At 38.2% G+C, this 26,260-nt stretch overlaps 1 protein-coding gene across 14 annotated transcripts in view; it reads left to right on the top strand.

Moving 5' to 3' along the window:
- The window catches only part of CPNE4 (copine 4), a 280,684-nt gene that overhangs the window by 203,873 nt on the left and 50,551 nt on the right, over positions 1-26,260 (top strand). For all 14 annotated transcript variants that reach the window (XM_063407749.1, XM_063407773.1, XM_063407832.1 and 11 more), the window contains one exon: positions 22,691-22,789. In XM_063407749.1, coding sequence (XP_063263819.1) covers positions 22,691-22,789 — 99 coding nt within the window. The remainder of the gene's footprint in view (positions 1-22,690; positions 22,790-26,260) is intronic.

Here is a 26,260-nt window from a genome sequence, read left to right on the forward strand (position 1 = left end):
GTCAAAGGATGTCAAAAATCTGTCAATATGCTAAGAATTAGAGTAGGCAAATTCATGAGTTGCATTCCGACTGGCTTTTAACAGCGTCTTTTAGATGATCTTTCCAGCTTCACAAGAGTGCAAAGCTGTTCACTGCCAGCAGCAGTGAAAATGTGGTGAAGTAAGGAGAAATATCCCTCTCTCTAGGTGTTCACTAGCATCTGACAGAAGGCTGATACTGGTACAATGTACTTTTATTATTTTCTTATGATGAATGCATGGAGCTTTCAAAATGAAATTTAAGCTTGATTTTTCACTGATTTTCATTTGAGAAACCTTTAAGTGGTTAGAGCTTCATTATCTGAAAAACTGCATATTCATGGCAAGGTGATGTGCATGCTGCTAGTAGGTCATGCTGCAAGGTTGGTTTGGTTGGTTTTTTTCCTGCTCCAGTAAAATTTTATGAAAAGGTAAATGGATTATTTAGGGCTGAAGTGTCTCTCGTTTGCTGTTCATAAACACATAGATAAGCCAGATAAGCCAGTCTAGTCCTTTGCTATTTTGTGGCAGCAGCAGTAGAGCATAGGGAATTCTGTGTATGCCTTCAAATACTCATCCTGATTCAAATACTGACCCTGGTTACACATGCACAGCCCTCTGCTGCCTTCCTTTCTTGTACATATCAGCTTATACATTTTTCATAAAAATACTGCCCTTCAACGAAATCCCTGCTTGATATCAGCTACTTCTGTTTTTTTAATGAATCCATTTCTAGTTGCAAGCAAAACATCTGAGAGTCTGGTGACTAATGTCTGGAAAGGCAGGTTTATTTTTACAGGCTAATTGAGAAGTAGACTACTCACATCAGGGAGACACAATTGTTCTTCCAGACAGACAACAGTGTTTCAGACCCCTGCACTTCAAAATATTTGAAGAATCATTTTATTAGAGTCGTGCCAGAAATGAGTCCTCAGTTTTCAACCAGTATAAAATATGTGAGTAAAAAAAATTGCCAATTTTCAGATTTCAAGAGTATTTTCTCCATAATACCCTAAGTATTATTCATTAATAAAGTGAAACTGGGAGGGGAAGTTTGTGCGAACATTGCTTCAGACTGATGATAAATGTTATTAATAAATGAGTTATGTTGATCCAAGCAGTGCTGAAAGTTATCACCTAAATGTTTCATGACATTGCCACTAAGGAAGAAAGGTGAAAGGACACTACCAGTTTATCTGACAGAGATACCTGTGGGGAAGGTGTGTCCTTCCTCCCTAGGTGTGTGCTCCCCACCAGTTTGAGCTGCCTGGGAAGAGTCAGGATCTGGCCATGGGGGACTTCACCTTGTGGTTGTCTTGGGCATGGTAACAAAGCCTAAATGCCTTCCACCTTTCTCCTGAGCGTGGGATCCCTGTGCTACAGGTCATACCTCCTCCATCCCTTGCTCCTCTCTCGGGAGCCTTGGATGCCCCAGCTCTGACACTTGGCAGAGGCTGGCTGAGGCGGCAGAAGCAGAAGCGTGGTTTGGCTCCAGCCATTCCCCATGCCATTCTGGGGATGAGGAATTTGGGCAGATTAAATCTTACCAGCCCTGGGGAGGACAGAGATGAAGCGGACTGGGCAGCAGAAGGTGCCACATGTGGTTAGAACTGAGGCTGTTGGAAGGATCACTCCCCAGTGTCACTGTGGGCATTTGAAACCGAGTCTGCTGCAGTGTCATGTCCTCCCCCTGAAACCTTGTCTTGTGCTATACTGAGGCTGTGTTAAGAGTGTGAGATAATGGCATTCCTCATCAGAATGCAGCGTGTGTTTCTCCAGGCAGACTTATGAATATGCAAAACTTGCACAAAATAATTAAAAATCACTAACTCATACTCATAATCATCTCATGCACATTTTAAAATCTAGAATTGTGATTTTAGCAGCCTAAATTTGTTTGTTCACACCTCTTGAACTCTTAATCTCCTTAAGAGTTTTAAATCCTCTACACTACATAGCTTTAAGGTGACCTGCAAAAGTAAAATCCAGGCTCCTGGTAATGTGATGTTCGCTGTGTGCTCTCCCAGTCTGACTAGCTCCCATTTTCCTGGCTGCTCAGAGCATTAAGCATGTACTCATAAAGTTGTTGACATTTGAGTTCTTTCCTTCAATCTTTAATCATTAAAGACACAGAAATAAGAGCTTGATCTGTCTTCCATACAGCTTCTTGTGCTGATTCCTCTGGCTGTTAATTTCCTTCATTCCTACAGAAGGCAAACCATCATTCTGATCACCACTTTGTCACTGTCACTGCCCTGTGCCCAGGGACAGGCTTGCCACCAAACTTAAGATCAAGATTAGTTGCAGGTTGGATAATCAGAGGAGCTTAGGATGTAAAAGTGAGGTTTGGGGAAAAGAAATAAGTCAAAGAAGGATACTTATTTGTCAGTCTTGTATAGATTATCATTCCTGCATAGGCAAAAAGCTGAGGATTTTTGTAAAGCCACGTGTTTTCTCTATAGGATATTACTTTTAAGCACTCTTTCATCTTAAAAGGCATGCAGAGGTTTGCCAGTGGTTTCTTTTAGGTTTGGTTTGGTTAGGGTGTTTTTGTTAGGGTGTTTTTGTTTTGGTTTGGGGGATTGTTTGTTTGTTTCATTTAATTTTCTAATAGTTCTGTCTCAAAGGCTGCAGTATTAGCAGAGGCCAGTACTGGAGTCAGTTGTGCTTCTGGTATTTTGGCTGTAGCATATATGTCCCCCAATTACAGATGCAGGGATCCTTCACAACCCCAAACACTGCAGATTCCACTGAACTCTGCAAAATACGGGCATATTTTTCATACTTCCCTTATTTGTTTGCCAGGACTAAAAAAAAATGAAAAGATGCACTTTTTGTAAGCACAATTCCATAAATTGTTGCCAGGAAAGATCTCGTTCCTTTACCTTCCTTATTCATCTGTCCATCAATTTATGCTGCTCTTGGGATATCCATTGCTCGAATATATCAATATTGCACAAGTTTTACTTGTCAAAAACAATCAGAATTACTGATAATTTTTCAAAAATACTGCCCTGCATCGTCTAGAAAAGTTTCCACAAGGTCCAGTGATGCCAGGATCCTTTTGTGACTTGTAGGTGTATGTTCTTCCACTTGCTGTCATGGAGAAAGAGAAGCATCTGTGCAAGTCTGCAACAAAAGTCCTACAAGAGCACTTAGTGAATGCTCTGTTTATGCCAACATAATGCTGTGCTGAAGGAGAACCTCAGGATAATCGCAGATTCTTCACCCATCCTTTTTTCAGATCCCTTTTTCACCCCTCCCTCTGCTTATCCTGTCTTAATGCTGAAGACACCTCTTGCAAGCATAAATACAAAGGGCTAAAGTTGGTCAGGATTTTCATCCCAACTTTTTCCCCCAAAGATGTTGTTTGGTTCACATTAAACAATTTGAATCTATCACAGTTTCACCAGACTATTAATGAAAAGAAGTGCTCCCCAAACTAAATGTCTTTATTTTTTGCTACTCAAAAGCGCATTTCATAGATACATTTTCTTCTCTTACTTTAAATTTTAAAACTGGAATTAAAGCCATTACTCTTTTTTTAAAATTATTATTATTATTATTATATTTTTGTTTATTGATTTTATCAGTTTGGCTCAAACAGAGAAATTTGCTGAAATAGGTTTTGCAACCTCCAGTTCAAAGTAGCACTTTCCACAGTTCTGTTCCACTTTCAGGCAACTGAATAGTGGTGAGCTCAGGATGACATCCTTGGGGAACAGGCAGTAGGAATTCAGCTTCTTGCCTGTTCAAGTGCTTGATCCAAGCTCCCTCATAGTTTGCTGAAAACCATATTTTGGAAAAATACATTTCATGAGAGTAAGATCTGCAGCTCCCAGCTGTCATGTATGAAAAGGGGCCATTCATTTGTCATTTTAATTTCTACCTGGTACAGTTCGTAAATGATGTATCTTGATTATATTCTGGGAATCTTAAATTACCTTGTAAATTTGGAATATTAGTCAGGATGTTACATAGTCACTGGCTTTGTGATAAAATACTGTTTTCATCTAGAGGAGAGTGCTACTAAAATGAATGTTACAGCACTACAAGGAGCAACTGCATGTTCCATTTACCTTCTTATCTTGCAAGGGAGAAATAGAACCATAGTTGAGCATGAATGATTTTATTCAATGAACATGAACAGACTGGTATATTGAAATTAATTGTGCTTGGAGTTTATAAAAATGATTACTTAAAAAATAGATCACTTCTTTTATACTCTTTCACACTTTGTTTTTATAAAGGCTAAACAAGCTTCCTAAAGCTTCTCCTTGAAAATCAATTTTTCATGTGACATTGCCATGCTAATAATAATTCCTTAGTGCCATTTCTTGTTCCAAACCTGAGTGATTTTATCTATAAAAAGATGTAGTAGTTGCTGGAAAAAACCCCTGAAACAATAAATTGTCAACTTATTTTCCCTCTTTCCTCTTTGCCTCTATTAAAATACATGCTTTTAGTTAAAATGGTCATGATCTTTCCTTCATAAGCTTCCTTTCTAGCTTATGACCCATGTCCAGTGTGTTGTTATTAATGAAAAGTTGTTCCCATTGACCATGCTAATCTTAAGCATCTCGGAGATGGATATTTGTTTCAGAACTCAGGGGTGTTTTAAAAAGCAGAAAATGTGCAAAGTCCTCTCACTCTGAACACAGCACTCAGGCAGCAGGCAGTATCCTTGCTCATACTTTCAAGTTATTTTCTGCTAAAACAAAATTATTTTACAACTTTATTTTTGATTTAGTGCTTTTTAGCCTACCTTTTCCTCTGCTCTCCCATACTTAACTCATAGAGACAGAAATAGAGACATTTCAGCAAGACTCCCTTTTTCAAGTTGTTTTTCTTATGAGATGATGTGAATCTCCTTCTCCTTTGGCATTTCCATTGTTTCATAGTGATTTCAAAAAGGGGTTAATTGTTTCATGCATTTTTCAATTTTTGACAAGGGTTATCACATCTCAGGTAATGAAAGACAAGTGAAGTCCGATCTGTCAAGAAATACTTGATTTTAATGTCTATATCTCACCTTATTCTTACATTACCTTGAATTATGTATCAAACCTATTTTAAAGCAAATACATGTCTGAGCATCACTTTTTTTGCTGTTTTACTTTTTTCTCTCCACTGATAACTGAAGAAGGACAATCACATTTCCAAAAAGGATAATATATTATAATATTCAGGAATGGTACCTTAACTTTTTTCTATCCATTTCTGTTTCAGTTCTGACATCATGGTTAGCCAATGTGATATTGTCACTCCTAAAGCATATTTTTCCTCAAGATTTTTCTACTAGCATTGCATTTACTTCCAAATCCCCTTCAGAATTCCATAGATATTTTACCTGCTGTATCAATGCCATGAATAAAGCATATCAGAGTAGTGCCTTAAACCATGGAAAGGCTTTCTGAGCTGGGATGAAATTGCAGGTGTTCTTCAGGCCTGGGTTTATGCTGAGTGTTTGGATAATAGACCTCCCTAAATCTCCCCTGGAAAAATGAGAGTAATTATGTGGTCTTAGGCTACTGTTTTGGGTCTAGATACCCACAGATGGATACAAAACTGTAGAATAATTTAGCCTGGAAGGGACCTTAATATTTTGAATTCAAAAGACCTTTCTAAAAGTATTTCTCTTAGATGAATCTGTAGAACTAGAGAATAAATATGAAAGAAATTTTTATCTTGAGGCCTTGTCCCTGAACTGGAAGTAAACTGAAACCATGTGACGCCTGATTCAAATGCTTTTAACTGAAATTCTCTGGGGATTTTTGGCTGGGATTTTTCAAAAGTACTAATTATTTTTATGTACCTAACCTGAGGCAGTCTAGGAAGATTTGATTTTTCAAAGAGCTTTATTCTCAGTACTTTCCTCTGAAAAATCTCTTGAAGAGACTTAACCGGAGAAATCAAAAATCACAAGTCTCCAATGAAAATTTTTGATTTGTGAAGTTACTTCTGTATCTCAACTGTATTATTTTGTCTAGATATACATCTAGGCCTCCTCTGAACTCAACTGTCTGTTAAATTGACTGACTCTGAATTTTACAAAACAGAGGCAAAGATCATGTTTCCTGGTAGGGGCCAGTTGATTGTCATGTTTGATTAATTCCTATGGTATTTTTCAATTCTTCTGAAAGACAGGATCCTCTAACACAGTAAAGAGCACATCACTTAAAGAGAATTATGCCAACTGCATTTGGTTTTTTAATTCTTGCTGGTATGTTGTGGTAATAAATAGCCATTTTTATGTAAGTGAATGGGAGATTATAGTTATGACCCACTGAAAGAAGCTATTCCTCTTCTTTCCTGCTTTCTTGTGCATTCATTAAATGTATTTCTTTATTTCACAATTCCAATGTGTGGAACTAACAAATCTTTTCATAACACATTTACTTGATAGGTTTAATATTTTGCATTTATTCAGAGCATTTCTTTGAAAGATTTTGAAACACCCTACAATGAATTATTATGTATACTTGTGGTGTTGGAGCTGATTTATAACAAGATGACCACCCTGAGGAGGACTAGAGAAAGCAAAGCCCAAACCCTGCCTTTAACTCAAAGCACCGTTGTCCAAAACAATGAATTAGATCTCAGCAAGTGACAGAACTAAAACAAAAGCATAACATTTTTAAATTCTAATGCTTACCTTATGATCAGATTCTGAAATTATTTCATATATACAAAGACTCATTTTTATACATCAGTTGAGATACAGTCACTAAACTCCAGGAGGTCAAGCTTAAAGATGCTTACAAAAATGCTTGAAAATGCTTACAAGCTTACAGTACTTGGGACAAGTTGCAGCACATTTCTGGTTTAATGCAGGGACAACTTCACTCAGGTTATATAGCCAGGAAGTTCTCTACCTGAAGTCCATATTTTTCCTAGTGCCAGTGGATGGGAAGAGTGATAATGTGTACAGAAATAGTTTGACTGAGATTTCATCAGTGGTAGAGCCAGGGCTCACTGCTACTTGTGCCTAACACTTGTGATGGCTGCTAAGCATCAACAGATGTTTTCCATAGATTAAGAGAATTTTACCAAAAAAGACTGATTAACTGCATCTGGAAATTCATGGAAAAACTCCTCTTTTGACAAAAATTTTCCCTGAGAAATATTTTAAGCAGGATGGGAAATTCTGGTTGGAATAACAGAGAGAAAGAAAGTGAGGAAGCAATTAGCACTGTGAGAGTCCCCGGCCCAGAACAGCTGGCTGAGATTTGGAGAAGCCATTTGAATACAAGTCATTCACTTATTGACTAATTGGAAGCTGTCTTTCCCAGTCTTTTCTGTTGAAGCAGATCCACATTGTATAATTAAAAGGGGGGGAGTGAACAAGGAAAAGGCTGATGCCATCATATGATATTTAAATGCTTCTCTTTCATGTGGGAAACTCAGATTCAAAACTTTGCCCTAATAAATATTTAAAGATTTATGCAAAACAAAGCAGCTTCAACAGAGAAGACCAAGAGAGAAGCACAGAGCAGAAGCCTGGAATAGTTTCTATAACAGTGGATTAAGCCATGCCTAAAAAGCTAGGGAAAATGATGGAGCAAGAAGTCAAAATGAAAAAGGCCCTTACCCCCATCTATTCCTTCCCTCCGTCCCTAAAAGAAATATGAACAATCATGGGTTTGTCCTGATACAGGAGGAGGGAGTATTCTGAAATCCTGAAAAACCTTCAGGGAGATAAAAACATTTTTCCTATGCTCTCATTAGAAAAGCGTTTATATCCAGGATATAATCCTGCAGGATATCCAGGCTGTTGGTTAAGGACATGAGTTAGAATTATAGCATGAGGAGTCAACAAGTCTTAATAAAAATTGATCCCTTTAAGAGGAGCAACAGGTCCTGCCTGGAGCCCTCATTAACATATCTGGAAAAAGTACTTAGCCAGCCTGATTATTGTTACTTTGTTTTAACAGATGAGTGAAACAAATCCACAGAAGTTAACTCCTGGCCCAGAATTATTCTAGGAGTTCCAGTCCCTGAGTGTTGTGCTTAGGTACATACAGGTCATTTTGAGAATATGAGGCATTTTGTACATATATTCCCCAACCAAATGTAGCAGTATAATGATGAGAATTTAATGATGTATAACGAGTTGACATCTTTCTTCAAATGTCAGGGAGTGCAAGCTCACACTTGCACGGTGCAGTACTAAAATGAAATTATGACTTCAAAATGAGCAAATCCACTTTCAAGTCTGAGATCTGTTTTCAGTAATTTGAATCTCCATTAAGGACCATGCCAACTCTCTACACACTACTGGAATTAAGCCTAACACTAGTCTGTGAGCAGTCAGAAAGCAAAGTGTATGACAAATATTGAAGAAAATTCTATTCTAAATAATGTTAGATTTCCTGGAATACAGATCTCTCTGAGCCTCGAGTACTCTCAGGCCTATTCATATGAAAGGTTGTGTACCAATTTCTCTCTATATTTCCTGAGAGATTCTACCCTCAATTTCATCTTTCCACTTGTGAATCCCCACCGACTACTGAGCCTCACCAGCAGCATCTTGACTGTTAACTGACTGACTGCTGAGCAAAAATACTTTTTCTGCATCCAGAGGAGGTCTAGCAGGGACAGTTTGCATGGCTTTGGAATAATTGATCAAACTGGTTGGTGGGGGCTAGTTTACAGGGAGATTGACAGCTGTTACTGACTTAAAAACTCTTCCCCATGGTCCTGCGAAGACAAAGCAGCGAATTGCTGAGAGGCTGGTGCACACTTAGTGGAAATGAATGCCTCTGTGGGCTGTACACATTGCAGGCTGATCTCTTTGCCAGCAAGAGCACTCTTTTGAGTGCTCAGCAGAAGTCTCCTAGGAATCAGTGTCTTTGTACACAGCAGAGTCATCGGAGACTGGAAATATTTCTCTGTGTGCGTGTGAAAGGCAGAGGGAAGTCTTTTCTGACTGCAGAGCTTCCATGGTTAGAGCGCTATGTTTAGTGATTTTGATGTAGCCATGGGTGTAATGTATTTTTCACATATGTTATAGCACAAAATAAGGTAAGTGGTGTTACGTGTTCCTTCTCTTTTCAAGTAGCTCTGTGAAGCCAATCTCCGGCTTCCTGCCAGATTCACCAGAAACTTCTTGTTATCTGTTCATAGGATAGAGTCAGCTCCTAGGAGGATGGGAATTGTGTACCAGATGGGTTCCTGGTACACTGCTTACTCCTTTTGTAATACATGAGTATAGAATTTTTACAATGTCATCAGGAACATGTAAGGAACCTTTTTCTTTTCATTAACATTCCTGAAAATATCACAGGTTGATTTTTTTCATTGTTATTATCTGCTCTTCATTTCATCCAGTGCATAGCAGAATTGACTGCAGTGTGGCATCTGCTTTACTCCTGACCAGGTACTTTAAGGATAGAGTTCTTACAGTACTATGCTTGCAGTTTGGGTTTTTTCCCTCAGGTGTTCCTTCTGAGGGCCCTATCCAAAGGCCATTGAAGGTCAATGGGACATTCTCAGCTGGTGTAAATTATAGAGCTCCATTTACTTCAGCTGATGTTGACAGGGTGCATAAGATGATACCTCCTAATCTTTACCTTAGAGAGAATTGTTTTTCCTATATGTGTATAGGAGTAGTATTAGATTGCATACTTCATATTCACAGAGTACGTCACTAATTAGGTTACAGTACTCTCTTCTGCCTACCTGTCTCAGGAATAATGTTGTTCCATTTCATAATGACATAATGGTGCCACCTGCAGTCCACAGCCTTATACAAGTGGTTTGAGATAAAGTGGCTCACAATAGTAAAGCACTGAAAAAACAGAAACGGGAAGGACAGCAATCATCAGTTATTTGTAGAAGGCATTGCATTTTGAGAGGCTTAATTTCAGCTACCATAATAAGACCTTAAACTTCTCACTGTTTTCCTTGAAAATGTAGTCACTGCACCAATAATGTTTGCACTGGTGACTTGTCAGAGGCATCCAATAAAGCTCAGGACAGTATTCTCTGTAGCTCTCTATGATCCCAAGCGCTCTGGAACCCGCTAAGACACTTCATTGCAAGTGTCAGTCCCTGTGCACACATCACCAATAAAGCAAGCTCGTACCCTGTACACTGAGTTTGAATCTGAGATTTTTTTTTTTTTTATTAGCAGTGTAAAATCAGAATGATTAACTGATTAATGTAGTTATTTTGTGTCTTTCTGATCTATTTGGTTTTCTCTTCTTCTGTTTTATAGGGAAACCTATTTCCAACTATCAAGTATTCTGCTGTGAATTCTTTGTCATAATTGCTTTTAATATGTGAATTTTGACATTTCTTCCAGCTCCTTTTCACAGTTGTTAAAAATAGACTTTTGTGCATTTGTGTTTTATCTAAATAAATGAAAATAAGAAGTGGCAACCAGTACAGAGATGATGGGCAAACATGCCGCACTGTTTGGGAAAAGAAATATGGTCAAATAAAGAAGATAGTAGAAAATCTTGTTAGTTCCAGTTGCAGTTGTTTCATAGGATGAACCAAGGTATTTATGACTTGGATCTTTTTTTCAATTACTTTTCCATGTGAGTAGTCTTCAGAGACTTATCTGCGGACCAGATAGAATAACCACTTCTTTCTGCCTGAATATTCTGTCTGTGTAGGGTCTCTTTTTCACTGATATGTGATCATTGTTTAATAGGGTATTGATACAGGCACATGTTTTACTCTACCTCCTTTAATAGTAGTGAGATAAATTACCTACATTAGTAGGAAATAGGGTTTATAATTACATTGAAGTAAATGTTTGATTCCCCCTTTTTCTTCCATTGGTAATTATTTTAATGACAGCTTCTTAATTCACCCAGCAGAGTAATGAAAGGATGTCCGCACCTACATGATTTTCCTGGACGCAAAGGAAATTGCACATTAATCTGACATAATGTTAACATTAGGGAATGAATTGCCAGCTCCGTTTTAACCGGACCTCTTTTTATTCACCTTCAGTTATTTTTTTTGTATAATTTTGTAATTTATGCAATCCTGATTGCATATTCAGAGAAGATACTTAGATAGCTGAGCACTGTTACTTCCTGTCACTTATTTGGAATACAATCACAGAGATCAGCTATTGAAAGTCTGGGTTTAGAGTACCAGCTGCACTCTTTAGGGAAGTTCTTGTTTTTCCAAAATGCTGCATTTCTTGGCATTCTCAAAACACAGGAGCCCTCTGCTAAACCCAGGAAACAGGCATTGCTGCTTTTTTCCAAACCTGTTTGCTAGGCTTATATGTTATAAAATAGTCAAGTATGGTAACCCTACTATTTTTCTTGTGTTCTTGAGTCTGGGGTGTGTTAGTGGGTAGTTGTAACTTGAGACCAAGCATACTGAAATGTATGGGGTGTATCTTTACAGGAATTTCTCACAGAATCAGACATTTTCTTTCATTTATTCTCATTGCTCCTGGACACCCTGGGAACAGATTTGAAACACAGAGGAGGAAACTTAATATGGGTGATAGGTACAAATGTTTTCATTTTATCTTTCTATGCTGTTATGCCATGGAAGTTTTCTATGTATTTTAAGTTGGTCTTCAATACTTAGTCATTTTCAATAACAAAGAGGAGCTAGATTTTCTTCAGCTGCTGTGAGATGATGGTGGAAGGACAAGCAGTGATGATCTTGGTTGCTTTCAACACAGCAATTGCAAAGTCTCTCACATGAGCAAGGCTTCACGCGCTGCTGTTGGGCCGCCGAGTCCGGAATTGACTCTGGCCCCTCCTCACGAGCTGGCATAAATGCTCTGCAGCACTTTGGGGCGGGAAGCAGCAAATCACTCTGTGCCAGCCTGAACTGCAGGGGTTGTTGAGACGGCAGAAATTTAATTGCTTGTGCTGGAATCAGGCCAGGAAACAGGGTCAGCTCTCCTGTCCTTTGAAAAAAAGTACTCTGGCACATCACAGATGCAGCAGCAGCACTTGGAGTTGCAGCAGAAAATTTTTGCAGCAAGCTGCGATCCCATCCTATGTGTAGAGGGTTTTCCTTGTACTGAAAAGCCCACCCCGTAACCCTGTTACCTAAGGATTCACCCAAATAAAGTCACTGTCTTTCTTCACTAGTATCTTTTGCCAAAATCTTGTCTCTAGGATGAAGGTATATCTCTGTCACCTAGTTCAGATGCCACTGATGATAGCTGTGTGTCACTTTCTTTGTTTGCTTATTCTGAAGGAATGAAAGGTGGTTGGATACAGGTTTATTTTCAAAACTGCCAAGTAACTGTTAGAAATCTGAAAATGCAATGGAAATAGAGAAATCCCAAAAATAAACCTGGTATTAAACAACATCACCTCTTATTGTCAGTGGAAAACATGCCGAGAAACAGAATCTGAATGATATTTCCTTCCTGATAATCTTAGTGCTGGGCTTCTCATCAGTGATTCTGGGGCACTTTGGGCTCTTCATTTTCCTGTGTTGTGAATATAACAGAATTTTGTTGAGGTTGTTTAGTACCAAACTTCAAACCTTCACTTAAGTCACAACATATTGCTTTTGAGTGAGAAGCAGGATAAGCACAGAAACTCTTCACAATAAATATATAATTTCACAAAAATCATCATCTGTTTCTGGATGGTTCAGAAGAGGAAGGGAGACAGAATTAATCAAATTAATTACTGTTTGCGTATGCTTTGCTTTGTATATTTGGCAAAAGAAAATCACAATAGTGATTTAAGGCAATTACTTTCTGGAGCACTCTGTGTGCAGCAGACTATTTGTGTCTTAGCAGGATTTTTACTCTCTCAGAAAGCTGACTGTCAGATTCCTTCTTTTAGTTCCAGTGTATGTATCTGAGTTTCCGTATGAGTTTACACACCATCATGTTTCCTTGATAAAAAGCAGAGAAGGACCCATATAAAGCAAGATTAAAATACTATTTTAATTGTTGATTTGGAAGACATATATATTCTAGAATGTGTATTACTGAATATATATATTATGTGTATATAATATGTATTATATATATATACACCATGTTTGATAAATTAATTCTATATTCTTTCATTAATATAGAATTATAATATGTAACATTTTAATAGACGGGTATATTTCACAGTGTTTCATCTTATTCATAGGGGAAGAATCTGGCCTCCCTAGATACTACAGCAAAGCACTCAATTACCTCATCAGGCTTAAGCTTTCATCTGATTTCTAGATCATTTCACCCATGTGGAAGCCTCATTGGCTCTATCTTCCACAGCAAATTTTCTGCCACTGTTTTTCTCCTTTCTTTCCTTGCCTCTATCCTTATAAAATATTCTTAGGGAAGCGACTGCTGTATCCATTTATGGCCATACCCTCAGGTTTGCCAATCATCCGGGGTAACCAGGACGCTGAGCACTTGAAGTTTTCACCCTGATTCTTCCTGAGATGTTGGAAACAAACCTGATAGGCAAACACAAGAGCTCTCTGCTCCTGTGCCAGCTTTCCCAGGAAGCTCATCCTCATGTTCCTACCTCACCATAAAACTTGCTTGTTAACACCAAGTGTCACATCCATTGTTGTGGAAAGAGATAAACCTGGAAAATACAGAGCAGCTACTAAGAACTCGTAATTATGGAGAACACTTATTAAACACTTGAATGGATGCAAGGGGAATACAAATGGGAAAGGAAGTGTGCATAGATTTAAACAGGTATTCTAGTGTATTCCGTTAAAGTGTTATTTTCTACTTAGTACAAGAACAAAAATCAGAAACCAGGTTATTAAATGTGTACAAAAATCCCTCAAAAATATCAGGAGGTACATAAAAAATATTACATTTGTCAAGTGTTGCCATTTCACAGTTTTGGCATGTTCATGAGCTTCCAAGAAACAGGAAAATATCTGATCTTTAGGTGATACATTATGTATTTGGGAAGATCACCAGACACCATGTCCTGATCTTAATTTAACTCTTTACCAGAAATCTTCAATAATAAGTTGCCTCAGGTGCTTGTGGCATTGCAGGGATTTACATTCTTCATGGAGATGCTTTCAGTGTCCATACGGGAGACGAATTCAACACTAAACACAGCATAGGAAATAAAATAAAACTCTGGACAGAAAACTATAACAGTGCTGAAAAAGGCTGGTGGTTTTGTTTTTAATTATGTGTTCTGTGCACTTACTGCAAGATGTTGTATGGAGGGCTCACCTTGAAGCATCAGTGCATCTGTGTGAAAGCACTAACTGAAGCTCAGAACATGAGAAAAACAAACAAAAAGCAAATAAAACGAACAAAAACCTCACCCCAGAAATGAGGCCATTTGTACTTGGAGATGACTGCTAAAAGAAGTGCAACATATTCAGTAGGAATTTCACAAGTATTTAAAAAATCAAATATGTGACTATGAAATAAAGAACTGTGCTCTTTATTTTCAGACCTTTACCCTTAAATTAAGCTTAGATTTAACCTTTCATATTGACCCCTCAGGTTAACTTTAGCCATTTCTGTTACAATGGCCTCTGCTTTGTCTCTACCTATATCTCTTGATTTTCCATAGGAAACAGGGTCTAGAATATTACTTTAAAAAACATTTAGAATTGCTTTGTGTTTCTCAATTGATTTCTTGTCCACTTTATACTAAAAACTTTCTATGTTTGAAATCTCTGCTTGTCTTCATTTTAGAACTTACCCATAATTGGGGAGACCCACCTCCCCTGTGTTATTATCCACTGGCCAGTTCAGGGCCATTGAACCTGTTTGCCAGGTCATTCTTTTGGAATGATATCCAACAGATGTGTCATTAACTCCCCCACTGATTGACAACAGAACAAACAGTGTAATCAGATACTTTCTGTAAACACTCATCAGTATTAAAATTGGGGTTTTGGGACAGGTTGATGCTGCCGTGGTGTGGAAGAGCATTTTGTACTCTTTCTGTCCAATATTATCATCTTCCTTTCCTGCTTGACATACAAGGCAATGGCTGATTTTTATCTGTTGCTTTTCAGAGGGCAAGATAAAGCTAACGAGCTTTTTTTAGGAACAGAAAGTAGATATTGGGAACTGGATAGAATCTTGTTCTGTCTGAGAGCTTTTAGATACTCAGCCATGAATTATGGTAAATTTCCCTACTGTGCTTGCAGCTTCTCCAAAAGGTAACCCAGAGAGGCCTGCCAATGAGTAATGCCCTTTTTTTTTTGCTATGTAGAGAATTGTTGGTAACTTGGATGAGCAGAGATCCCAGATACATCTAATAGGAGGAGGCACTGCTGGGTCAGTGCACTAGTTTATAATCTCTCACAAAAGTTTAGAAATATCCTTTTGCATAAGGACAGAACAGATTCTGAACTACAAGAAGGGATATTTGTGGAGAAAACTACTGAAAGCATATTGATAATCTCACAACAGGAGCCTAAGGGGAGTATTTGCTGAAGTTTTTGTTCTTATTGTACTTTGGTATTGGTTTATTGTACTTGAAAAAATGTTGCACATTATGTTGTGGACTACAAGGCCAAAGACAGTCTCAGAAACTTAAATCTCATTGATTGACATGGAAAGTCACCATTTTATACTTACTTTAAAAATGCTCCAGCCTGCTCTCTTAATGGTTGAGCAACTAAATCTTCATGACTGCAAGCAGGACACTAAAACACTTGCCTAATTTCTGTGTTGCATAGTAAGTTGCTAGGGGTTTTTTGGCTGGGAAATATACACATATCCAAAAAATGTTATTAACATGGAGTCCTTTAATATAAAGAAGGTGTAATACAACTACATAGATCTGTATGTCAGGTCTCATCTGCAGAAATGGAAGTGTGCATGCATTTGTGTTCATGCTGAACCTGTTTAGTAACTGTATGATTGCCTGTATATATACAGAGGATATTGTTGCATAAACCTAGCTGTGACTGTTAAGTAGAAGCTTATTTATGTTTTCACGATGAAAAACTAGAGAGTCATTGAAAATCCAGTTGTAAGTTCTCCTTCACATAATTCTAACTTATTGTAGCATGTTTCTCTGTTTCAGAGAAATATCCGTGGGCTTCATTAGTCAGCACTGAAAGATCTGTGTTTGAGGCTCCTAGGCACCCTTGTAATACAGATAAGGATAATCAACGAGCTCTGGTTTTAAGTAATTGGTTTTGAAATGACCCTGAATGGTTTTAAGTAATTGGTTTTGAAATGACCCCAATGATTCCTACGTGCTGTGAGCTGTCAAGAAAGGGCAACATCCAACTGTGAGGATTTCCGTCATTGCTGAGCCACTGCTGATGTACTTAAACCTCTGGTGCTGGTGTAGGGAGACTGGTTCAGTGAAAGTGGTTCTGTAAACAATCTCTGTTTTCACTTTCCAAGAACTGAAGTAGACTCAGGCAGCTGTCGTATCACAGCTGTCAACAAAAATTACTCATTCACTTTGATTTTGAGTCAGAGTACCTGCTTCATTTTGTAGAAAAATAAGAATTCTCCTTCCCCTCACTCTTCTCTACAGGCAAATAATTTTAAAATCAAGTTTCCCATGTGTTTATATACACAGGCAGATTATTTTCTTTGTGTTTTGGGTCTTTCTTGGCTCCTATAATTACTGCAGCATGTCAAAGGCAATGCAGAATCTCTTGACATTAACCAAAAAGAAGCTATCAATGAGTTTGTATCTCAAGTGTCCTTCAACAGACAGAGGACCTGAGTCCAGTAGAACACTAGAAACTTTTAACATATCAGTTACAACCATCTGTGTGTGTGTTAATGAAATCCTGGCACTTGTTGAAGATGGTATGAAAAGACTCATTGCCTGCAAAGGAGCCATGTTTAAGGAGCAAACACATCTGTGCTGGTGGACTGGACTGGTGTCAGTCCATTCCAGTTCAGAAGAACAGAAGATGTGGTTTTCAAAAAAAAATGTGGCTCTGTAGTCAAGAATAAAACTTTGAAACTTTCTTCTACTTCTGCTTCATAGAAGCTGCACGTATTCTAACAGCATAATGTATGAACTCTTTTTTCCTCCATTAGTTCAGGGGGGTTTGAGGACTTTAGTTTGAAGAATTGAGCTAAACTCTCTGAGAAGAAAAAGTTAAAATATTTTATCTACAGTGCTCTGAAGAAGGCTTTAGTTCAACTAGTGAGAGACTTGCAAGAAACATTGGTTCATTTCAGCTGCTTTACTCTATTCCCACTGGAGGCCAGCTTCAGAGGAAATTGGAAATGAGACTTAAAAAGTTCATTTTCACTTTCTAGAGAAACACAACTACTGAAAAGATAAAACGGTGATGACCAACTTGGATGGAAAAAAGAGTGGAGTATTTCATATACATCAGAAAAGACCAAATTTCTGTACTGTGATGTTTATAATGTAGAGTTTGGCTTTGGAACATCATAACTAGAGAAACAGGATAACTTGAAGTGTTTGCTTTTATGTTGAAGGTTTTACATGGTTTTTCTGATACCCAGGTGGGGAGAATGGGTAGATAGTGGGTAAAGGTCTTCTTACAAAAAGACATTTTTTTAAGTATTCCAGGTTGGGTATGGATAATTAGGGAAGGTACAGTAGGATATTTGCTTCGATATCAAGTAGTAACAACTCTGATGAGGGATGGACTGTTCCAGAAAGATCACTTTGATAATCAAGTAAATTTTTTTCTGAGATTTTTTTATCTTCTCTGTCTCGTAGTGGGTTGGGGGGGTGGGGATTTGGGGGAAGGGTTGGGGTTGTGTGTATGGTGGGGTTTTGGTTTGTTTTTTTAGGGTTGGTTTTTTAAAGTTTTCACTCATCCTAGAGGCTAAACCAAAGAAGCATTTGTTTGTAGCCTTTTGCCAGCTCATACCACCTGCAGTTCTGAGGGCTACAAGAAGTAGAGCAGGTCACTGATGTTGTCTTAAGACCTCATTTCTTTGAGACATAGTGTCATATAAACTCTACGGATAAAAATTATTGAGGTGTTAGTTTAGATTTAATTGGTAAAAATTTTATGATTGACTGTGCTGTAATTTGTTCCATTCAAATCCAACAATGGGCATTTTCCTTCTTGCCTAGCCACAACATACCTTGTTTCACAAGAATGCAAGGAAGAACCATCCAAGACAGCTTCTGTTCAGAAATTTAGCCATTTTGTTCAGTACTGTTACCCTAAAATGTAGCTAGGGGAAACAGACAATTAATGGATAAAGAAAGTTGTCTTCCTTGAAAGGTATCCCTTCCACGCCTCTACTGAGTGTCAGGGGATACATACTGAAGTAAAATCACAGAGAAAAATCTCCTTTTTGATGCCACATATGAACTAGAATCTCACCTGGATCAGAGCCAGATCAGGGTAGGGAGCCTCCTATTCAAGGGACTTGACTATGACTGCTTGAGGCTGCTGCATTTCTGTCTGTCTGGCACTTCTGCTGGCATGGAGCAGCTGGAGAGTGGGCCAAGGATTTGGTTTGCTCTTCCACCCAAGCCAATATCTTTTGGTCACAAGTTATTCGAGTGTTTTAAGTTAAATAAGCTCTTAGGTTGTCAGGAGGGCTGTCTAATGCTGTTGCTCTCCAACGCAGTGGCAAGTAGTACCAGCACAAGCCATGCTAACTCTTCATAATGGGACTTTGAGCATATACACACACAGAGCTGGAGAAACTCAGGCTGGCAAGACTGGGAATTTTCAATTTTTTAGTGGCTTTGTGCATGCTGTAATCTGCAGTGTCTAGCTAGCTGAGGGAAACTTGAATGGATTATTTTCAAGAACTACATTTCCACAGTCTGGCTGTCAGCTGCCTCCTGATAGGATTTAGTCAGGACATTCACTGCCAGTCTTTTAGAAACTCACCTTCAGAGCATGTTTTGGGCTTGTTCATAAATTGCATGGTTAAGTTCCACATTTCTCCATTACCCATACCCAACGGTGCTGTATATAATAGTTCTCTCATAGTAAAAATTTAATGGGGACAAATCACTTTAAGCATTTCTCAGAAGCTGTATAGGGAAAATAACCTAAGTATCTGCAGACACCCATACACAAACACACGCTTACAGTAGCCAGTCTTTTCTCTTACTTAGTTCTTGTGGTTAAAGCTAGCCAGGATTATGACTATGGGAAGAATTACTTTATGATAATTGTACTGGAATTTTTTTGGCTCTAGTATTGAGACCTGGAAAAAGTCTCAATAAAATCAGAAATCATGCAAGTGAGTTCTTGCTCATGCAGAGGTAGCAACATTAATCTGGCTGTCGTCTTCTGGAAGCATTAAGAAAATCAGCCAGAGAAGCCTGTGCTGTTGTAGCTCCAGTGCCAATGCAATCTTTAGAGAATGCCCTTTGTAGTGAGAGTACTGGCAAAATCTAATCTTGGTGAAAAAACTGAAATTAAACCAGGGAAAAATTTCCAGCAGCATCCACCTGAGATATCCTTTTCTTTTTAAAATGGACCTTTCTCCACTGAAAGGTTCAGTTTCAGCCTGGAAAGAAATCTTTGATTTTGCGCTATTGACAAGAGAAGCTGAAGGAATGAAGATGTGGATACCCAGAAGGGATGCTCTGATGTCATTTTAACTGAACCTACTGGTTAGCTCTTCTGGGGATAGCACAGTGTTCCCTCTCCCTGCGCTCAGCAGGTGTTTGAGGAGGAAGATAAGATCACACAGGGGCAAAAGATGTTCTCAATCATTCCAGTCAGTGCTATTCCATCACCACGCAGGATTAGCAGAGGTTTTTATTCCCTGTATTTGAGCTTGTCAGCAGTAGGTAGGAGGCTGAATTCTTTCAGTTATCTGAATACTGATTTACCACCATTCAAATTAAGTGTATGGAAAGCCTCTATAAATTAATGAGACTTTTAATAGAGTGTAGGTATACTGTTAATCATTTACTTAAGCAATCTCTAAGAGTAGAGACCAAATAACACATTAAGGTTTGCCTAAAGATAAAGTATGATTTACATTGTGGAGAATTTGATTTAAATAGAGACCAAAAAACCCTTTAAAGTCTTTCATAGGAAAGTAATACTTTGATTATCATCTGTGGTCTTTACCTGATTATGGGTTATGGATTATTTGCAAAATCCTTCCATGCTTATTTGATCTGTCTGAGTGGGTTTTTATAAAAATGTCTGGACCACATTATTTCTATGTTTCAGAAATGCTTTTCACATACATTTGAAATGCAGGATCATTACTGTGTTCAACATGTTTTTCAGACAGTAACAATTAGTTTCTATGGCCAGATGTGAAACTCAGGGAAAAAAAAAGAAGTCATGATGGATGTACGTGCAGGAATCCCCTTTCTCCCTTAGCTGTAATTGAACAAATGGCACTTAGATAATACTGTAATTGTTTGCCTTTTCCATGAAGCTAATATGAAGATTAAAGTACCATCTGGCTTTCTGAAAAATAAAGTTAGAAAACCTCCAGCTTGAAAGAAAAAGCGGTTGGATCCCTGTTGAGTGGATATTTTATATGTAATTTAACCTTGCTCATCTCCACTCAAAGTTCTAACCACAAATAAGCACTCAGAGCTTTTCCCTCTTTGTTAGAGTTGGTATCCTAATAGAAATTATTCAAAGTAGCTTTTCCTGGAGAACTCTGATAGCCTTGGGTCTGTTCTTGTATTTGTGCTCCAATGGAGTTTAAAGACTGAACCTGAAAAGGAAATCTGGTTGGATAATTTCATAATAAGGGTTCTGTTTTTTTTTTTTCTTTTTCTTTGTGAAACAGTAACTTTTTCAAAAACATTGTTTTCAAAGTTTCCAGCATTACTAAACTGTACTTTTTGCACATTTATCACAGTTCTGCTATGGCATTTGGACAAATCTTTTTATTTAGTATTACTTCTTAGATCTTAAATAGTTTTTGCTACCATTTTAGAAAAAAAAATTAGGTCATGCTTCACCTGTGAAATCCATTTTTTATTAAATATTTATAAAGTAATTTCAATTAATAAAAAGCATTTTATATTAGCAGGAAATTCCACAGAAGAAAATAAAATTAATTTTTTCAAGCTCTATGAAACAAAATTGGTTACAAGTTTTTTTGTAAATTAAATTAGTTTTTCTTGGATATTTTTTCTTGTTACCAGCTCATCTAAAAATTTCTGTTGATAAGAAACAGGGAATAATTTTTAGGGAAGATTTCATCCAAAAGACAGGACTGTTAGTGTTGAAAATACTGTGCCTAGTTTTTTTCCAGGCAGTATTAGCACCATCAGAATCAGAAACCCACTGTCATTAGATGACTCTTGTATGAAATGTAGCCTGTAAACAAACACATGCAGGAACTGCCCCTTTTCTCCCTCTACCTATTACCCCAATGTCAAAGCTGCCCAAAAAGTATCTCCAAGTATTGGACCAAAATGTTTTCACATTTTGATATGGAGGTCTTCCTCTAGTCTGGGATTCCTGCATTAAAAAAAAAAAAAAAAAAAAGAAAAAGTAAAATAGGAGGTGATACTATGGTCGAAATCTCAAGCTTTCTAAGGTCTTTCCAGCACTCTGAAAAGGGATTTTCCACCTGCCAGCTTTGACTGTATTTATTTGGGCTGGTTAGAAAACGTAACTGGTGGACAGGAAGGTATGTTTTAATAAAGTGCTTTCTTTGGAAATATTTAAAACTCTAAATCCAGTGGATATCCAATGATTTCAGTTTCCTTCTGAGTGAACTCAGTGCCCCTTTGGACCAAGCAAACTTCAAACAGCTTGAGGAGTCTTTGAGGAGCAAACCTGGCTCTTCCTCCTGTGTTGTCTGACCACCAGGGCTGGGTCAAAAGTACTTGAGACCAAGAAGCCAGATAAAACCCACTGCTGTTGCCCTCAGAACCATCTGAGAGTAATACAGCAGTGCACTCCTCATGACAGGGCAGATGGCTTTGACCCATTTCTGCTTTTAAAAAACACTAAAAGATATTTTTTAGCAGGAGATTTTCAGTAAAGACCTCCTGATTCAGTCAATGTATGTGGCCTTTATCTAGAGAGAGCATGAGGCTGAATTTGGGATTTTGTTCTTCAAAGCTGTGAGGCCCTTTGTTTTCTTTGGAGCAGTTTTAAAATTACAATTCAGCAAAGCATTTAGTTATTGCTATGTGTTTCAGTCTTGGCTAGCTGAGCTGTATGTAGCAAAATCTGAAAAATAAAATTCTCTAAGCTCAAATTCGTTGAGATACTCATCTTTATGCATGAATTTAGGCAAGACTACCACTGAGGTTTGGTTTGAATAATCACTGTTGAGCAACAGTGGGAAACAGCCAAGATATGGGCACCAAACACTGATGTGTATAATTTCAAACCCATTTCAAAAAATTATGTCTGTAACTATTGTCTCACCTTCACTGACTGTAAAAATGAGAAATGTAATGTTTGCCCAAGGCAAACAGGGTTTTGAATATTAATTTATATTTGTAAAGCACATCAACAAGGTAAGTCAGGACACCATTTGACCATGAATATACAAATACGCATGACCCTGTATTTTCATACCTAGTAAAATGATGCAAACAAGAAAACTTTTCCTTCTGAAATACATGACTTGCTTCATTAGGCAAACTCTGTCACACAGAACTATCAGCAGCAAGCTGTGTTGATTCCACTTTCCATTTTATTTTGATCAGAACAAGAATAGGGTTTTAATATGTCTTGTGACTTTGTTTCAGATAAAACATTCTACCCAGTGTATATCATAATTTCTCCTGTAGTGTTTTTCAATAGAATTTCTTTTCTGTCTGAAGAAAAATGTGCTGGTTTGTTCTTTCTCCCTTTGTCTTCCCAGTGCATAGTTTGGGACTGGGATTCCAATGGAAAGCATGACTTCATTGGAGAATTTAGCTCGACTTTCAAGGAAATGCGAGGAGCTATGGAGGGAAGACAGGTAAGTGGAAACCACCTGAGCAATCTCAGTGTGTAATCTATGTAGGGCAGTGTTCCCCAGACAATCCTGTCATAAAGCAGTTCCCATTCCACAGGCATTTCTCTCTGCTAAGATTTATTTCCTTGTGTGAGCCCAAGCACATGGTTTCCATGAGGTGCTGTGCTGCAAAGCAGATGCCCATTCTGGCTACTCTAAGCATTTCCCTGCTGGTCTAAATTGGGTGAGGATGTTTCCCTGTCTTTCTCCATTTCTCATGTGCTGCATTCATTGCCGCCACCTTTAACTAGAACCCATCATGATGAAACTAATTGGTTTTCTAAATATTTCATGATTTACAATCCTAAGGGAAAAGGAAATTGTTAGCTTATCAATAATTTCACTTCTTTATGTCAGCCTGATCTTTTCATATTGCAGTTGATAGTAATTACTTAATGTGATAAGTGATTTGGCATATCTAATTCCAGAAATTGTCATTTTCTATTATTACTTACTTCTAAAGGTGTTAGTTTTGATAAATTCTCTGAGGAGGAGTTAAAAACATTAATACTGCATATAATTTGTATTCATCATTACATTGTTGTTGCAATCTCAGTCCCAAACACAAATGCCTAACAAGCTTCATCAGAGTTTTATATTAAGGTTCTGTTTATAATGTGTTAGTAAAAATCTAACATAGAGTCAGAAGGTGTTTGATAAAAGTTAAGCAGTCAGTCTATGCCATAGGTCAAGAAACATTTATGGCTCTTCTAGATGTTTTCTGTTGAAGTTCTTAAAATACACTAAAGTTTGGCAAATGCTGCTCATGTGTGTAAAATACTGCTGATATGTATCAGTCATCTGTTAGTCCATTATAAATAACTTCTGAACACAACCTGAGTGTAAACGAAACCCTGTTAGCTCTCTCAAATCAAGCCAGAGGATCAAAACTTCTATCAAACAAAATTTGAGTGGAAATAAAGAGGTAAATAAATCCCAGAATGAATAACATTAACAAGGCCAGTGATGTGACAACACTGAATTTTACACGAGTACCTGTGGCTCAGGAAGGGACTGTGTGAGAGTGGTAAAGGGTGTGTATTTTCAATGTAAATGTCTTAAAACCACACCATGGTCTTTCCCAGGTGACAGCTTGTTGGCCAAGACAAGAGCCTTGCAGTCCAGAATGCCAGGAATGGCTCTGCAGGATAAACTGTGTATTCTTTATTATGATGGAGAAATAGTATGCTTTTTTCCCATTCTCAGCTAGCAAAAAGGATGATTACTCTTTCAGAGGCATAAGAAATTAATACAGCCATTTGTCAGTTCTTGTTCTAGGTTGTCACTGCAGTATCAGAGTGCTGTCCAGAAATGTTTTAATTTTGCCCTATGATTTGAGTGTCTGAATCTTACTCTTGCTATGGGTCCCCCATTTCCCATTCTGCAGGTTGTCTTTTACCTGTAACCTTTTACCTGCAATCTTCCTCCACACACCCTAGGAATTATGCCTTTTTTTCTTCCTTGTTCCTCTCATTCTGTTATAACTGTGAAGTTATTCTGTGGGCTTGCACCTGCAAACCCCTGCCATTGGTATAACTAATTCTCAGTTACCACCAAGGTGGGAATCAGTTTCCTTTCTTTTTTTTTTCCTAATTCTTGTTTTGTAGCCTGTTCTAGAGGAAAGCATGACTGAGTGTATAACATAGAAAGTATTAGTCATTTAAGTGACTGATAAATGGTGATCCAAAAATATAAATGCCCATGCTAGATGGCTCTTGCCCCTGGCGAAATCAGGGTTTGGTGAGCACTAATAGCATGATAGACAAGAACAAGCAGTAGAAGTTTGAGCAGGTCCTGGTGGAGATGATGTACTTATGGAAAGCAATGCTGTAATCACATGTTGTACAGGAGAGGTGGATTGCGTGGGAAGCTACTCACTTGGATGGAGCCACAATGCAATCTGCCTTTCCCTTTCACTCTCTCCCTGTCCCTCCCTCATCCTATCTCATTTTTCTCTATTCTGCAGAAGGAATTACTGCTGCTAAAGGCAATATATGCCATTGTCTGTAGACCCCATAAAAACATCTTAGTGCATACTTTATATCACCATCCTTTGTGTAACGTTAAGTAACGTGATTAGCAGTTGTCAGTTCTTTTCTTTAGTTTTAGCCTCCCTAAAGAAAAAGCATGTGCAATGGAGTGTTTACTTTGAATAAAGAGGTTATAGGTGAACCTTGAGGAAATTATAGAGAAGGAGAGTGCTTTGCCTTCAAGTAGATGTGTTGCTAGCTATTTGTGATAAGGAAGGCCATGTCAGAGAAAGGTAATTATATGTGGGTGGGGAGAAGAGTAGGTTAAACATAGTTCTTTGTACCTAGAAGAGACCCTTTCATAGCTTCAGACCAGAAAATATTGTTTTCCATGTAGTAGTCCTTTCAGTCAGAGGAATAAAACGAAATCCTCCAGCCCCTGGTGTTAACATCCTTTCACATGTGTTGAGTGTTGAAGATGAGGTCCAAAGCCTGGAACTCCATCTCAGATGCTATGGAAGCCATAATAAAGAGCAGAGCTGAGGTCTGACGTCCCTATTTGAGTTGCTAGGAGATGCAGTGAAGCTTCTTGTTCTGGTTATATTTTCTTTTGTGCAGTAGACTTTACAGCCAGCTACAGTACATTGCTATAGTTCCGTCAAAAGATAATCAAAACACCCTAGTGATTGGCAGCCAGGGTTTTTCACTTTCCCAGGAAACTGGGGAGAATTGGAAGGAACATTCATCATTGGTAGGGGATCCAGGACCTTTGTTTAAACTTCAGCTGCAAATCTGTGTGGCTTTAAAGGAGGCTACACCAGTGGCACAGATGTCCATCTCTGCCCATCAGCAATGTCTGTATTGGTTGGAATCAGCAGCACAATTGGCCATAAATGCATTAAGCAGTGACAGTGGGAGTTGGTGCTGGTGAGCAGGATGGACTGTGTGGCATCTGTGAACTGCTAGTGCTTCTCACCATTTCACAGCTCACCTCATCTCTAGAGGAGCTGACAAGGATGTTGAAGATGCCTTTTAATTGTACATAAGTCATCTTTCAGAAAGCACACAGCGCAGAGCATTCTGACCCATTCTTCAACCTCCCCCTCTAAAAGCAAAGATATTCTTGTCTTGTAGCCCATATATCAATTAACTGCTACAGAACCATTTGAGGTGGACAGAATGGATATGTGTTACCTGCTTACCTATATGAGCTTATATAGCTTCTAAGACTGCTCCATCCCTGGGCTATGTACTGATTATCCCAACCTGTGAGTGTCAGCCTCAGATGAGCTTAGTGGCTTGTCTTGGCTGCGAGATTTCTCAGAAATGCTTCTTTGAGACCAGATATCATTTAGATAAATGCTGTGCATCTAGCTCTGGTATCTTCTGAGTGGTTGAACCAGTACTGTATGAAGAGAAGAAAAAATTCCTTACCTGAATGAGATCACTTGTTTTTGACCGGAAT

Source organism: Prinia subflava, chromosome 1, assembly GCF_021018805.1.
Source record: "Prinia subflava isolate CZ2003 ecotype Zambia chromosome 1, Cam_Psub_1.2, whole genome shotgun sequence".
NCBI lineage: Eukaryota > Metazoa > Chordata > Aves > Passeriformes > Cisticolidae > Prinia > Prinia subflava.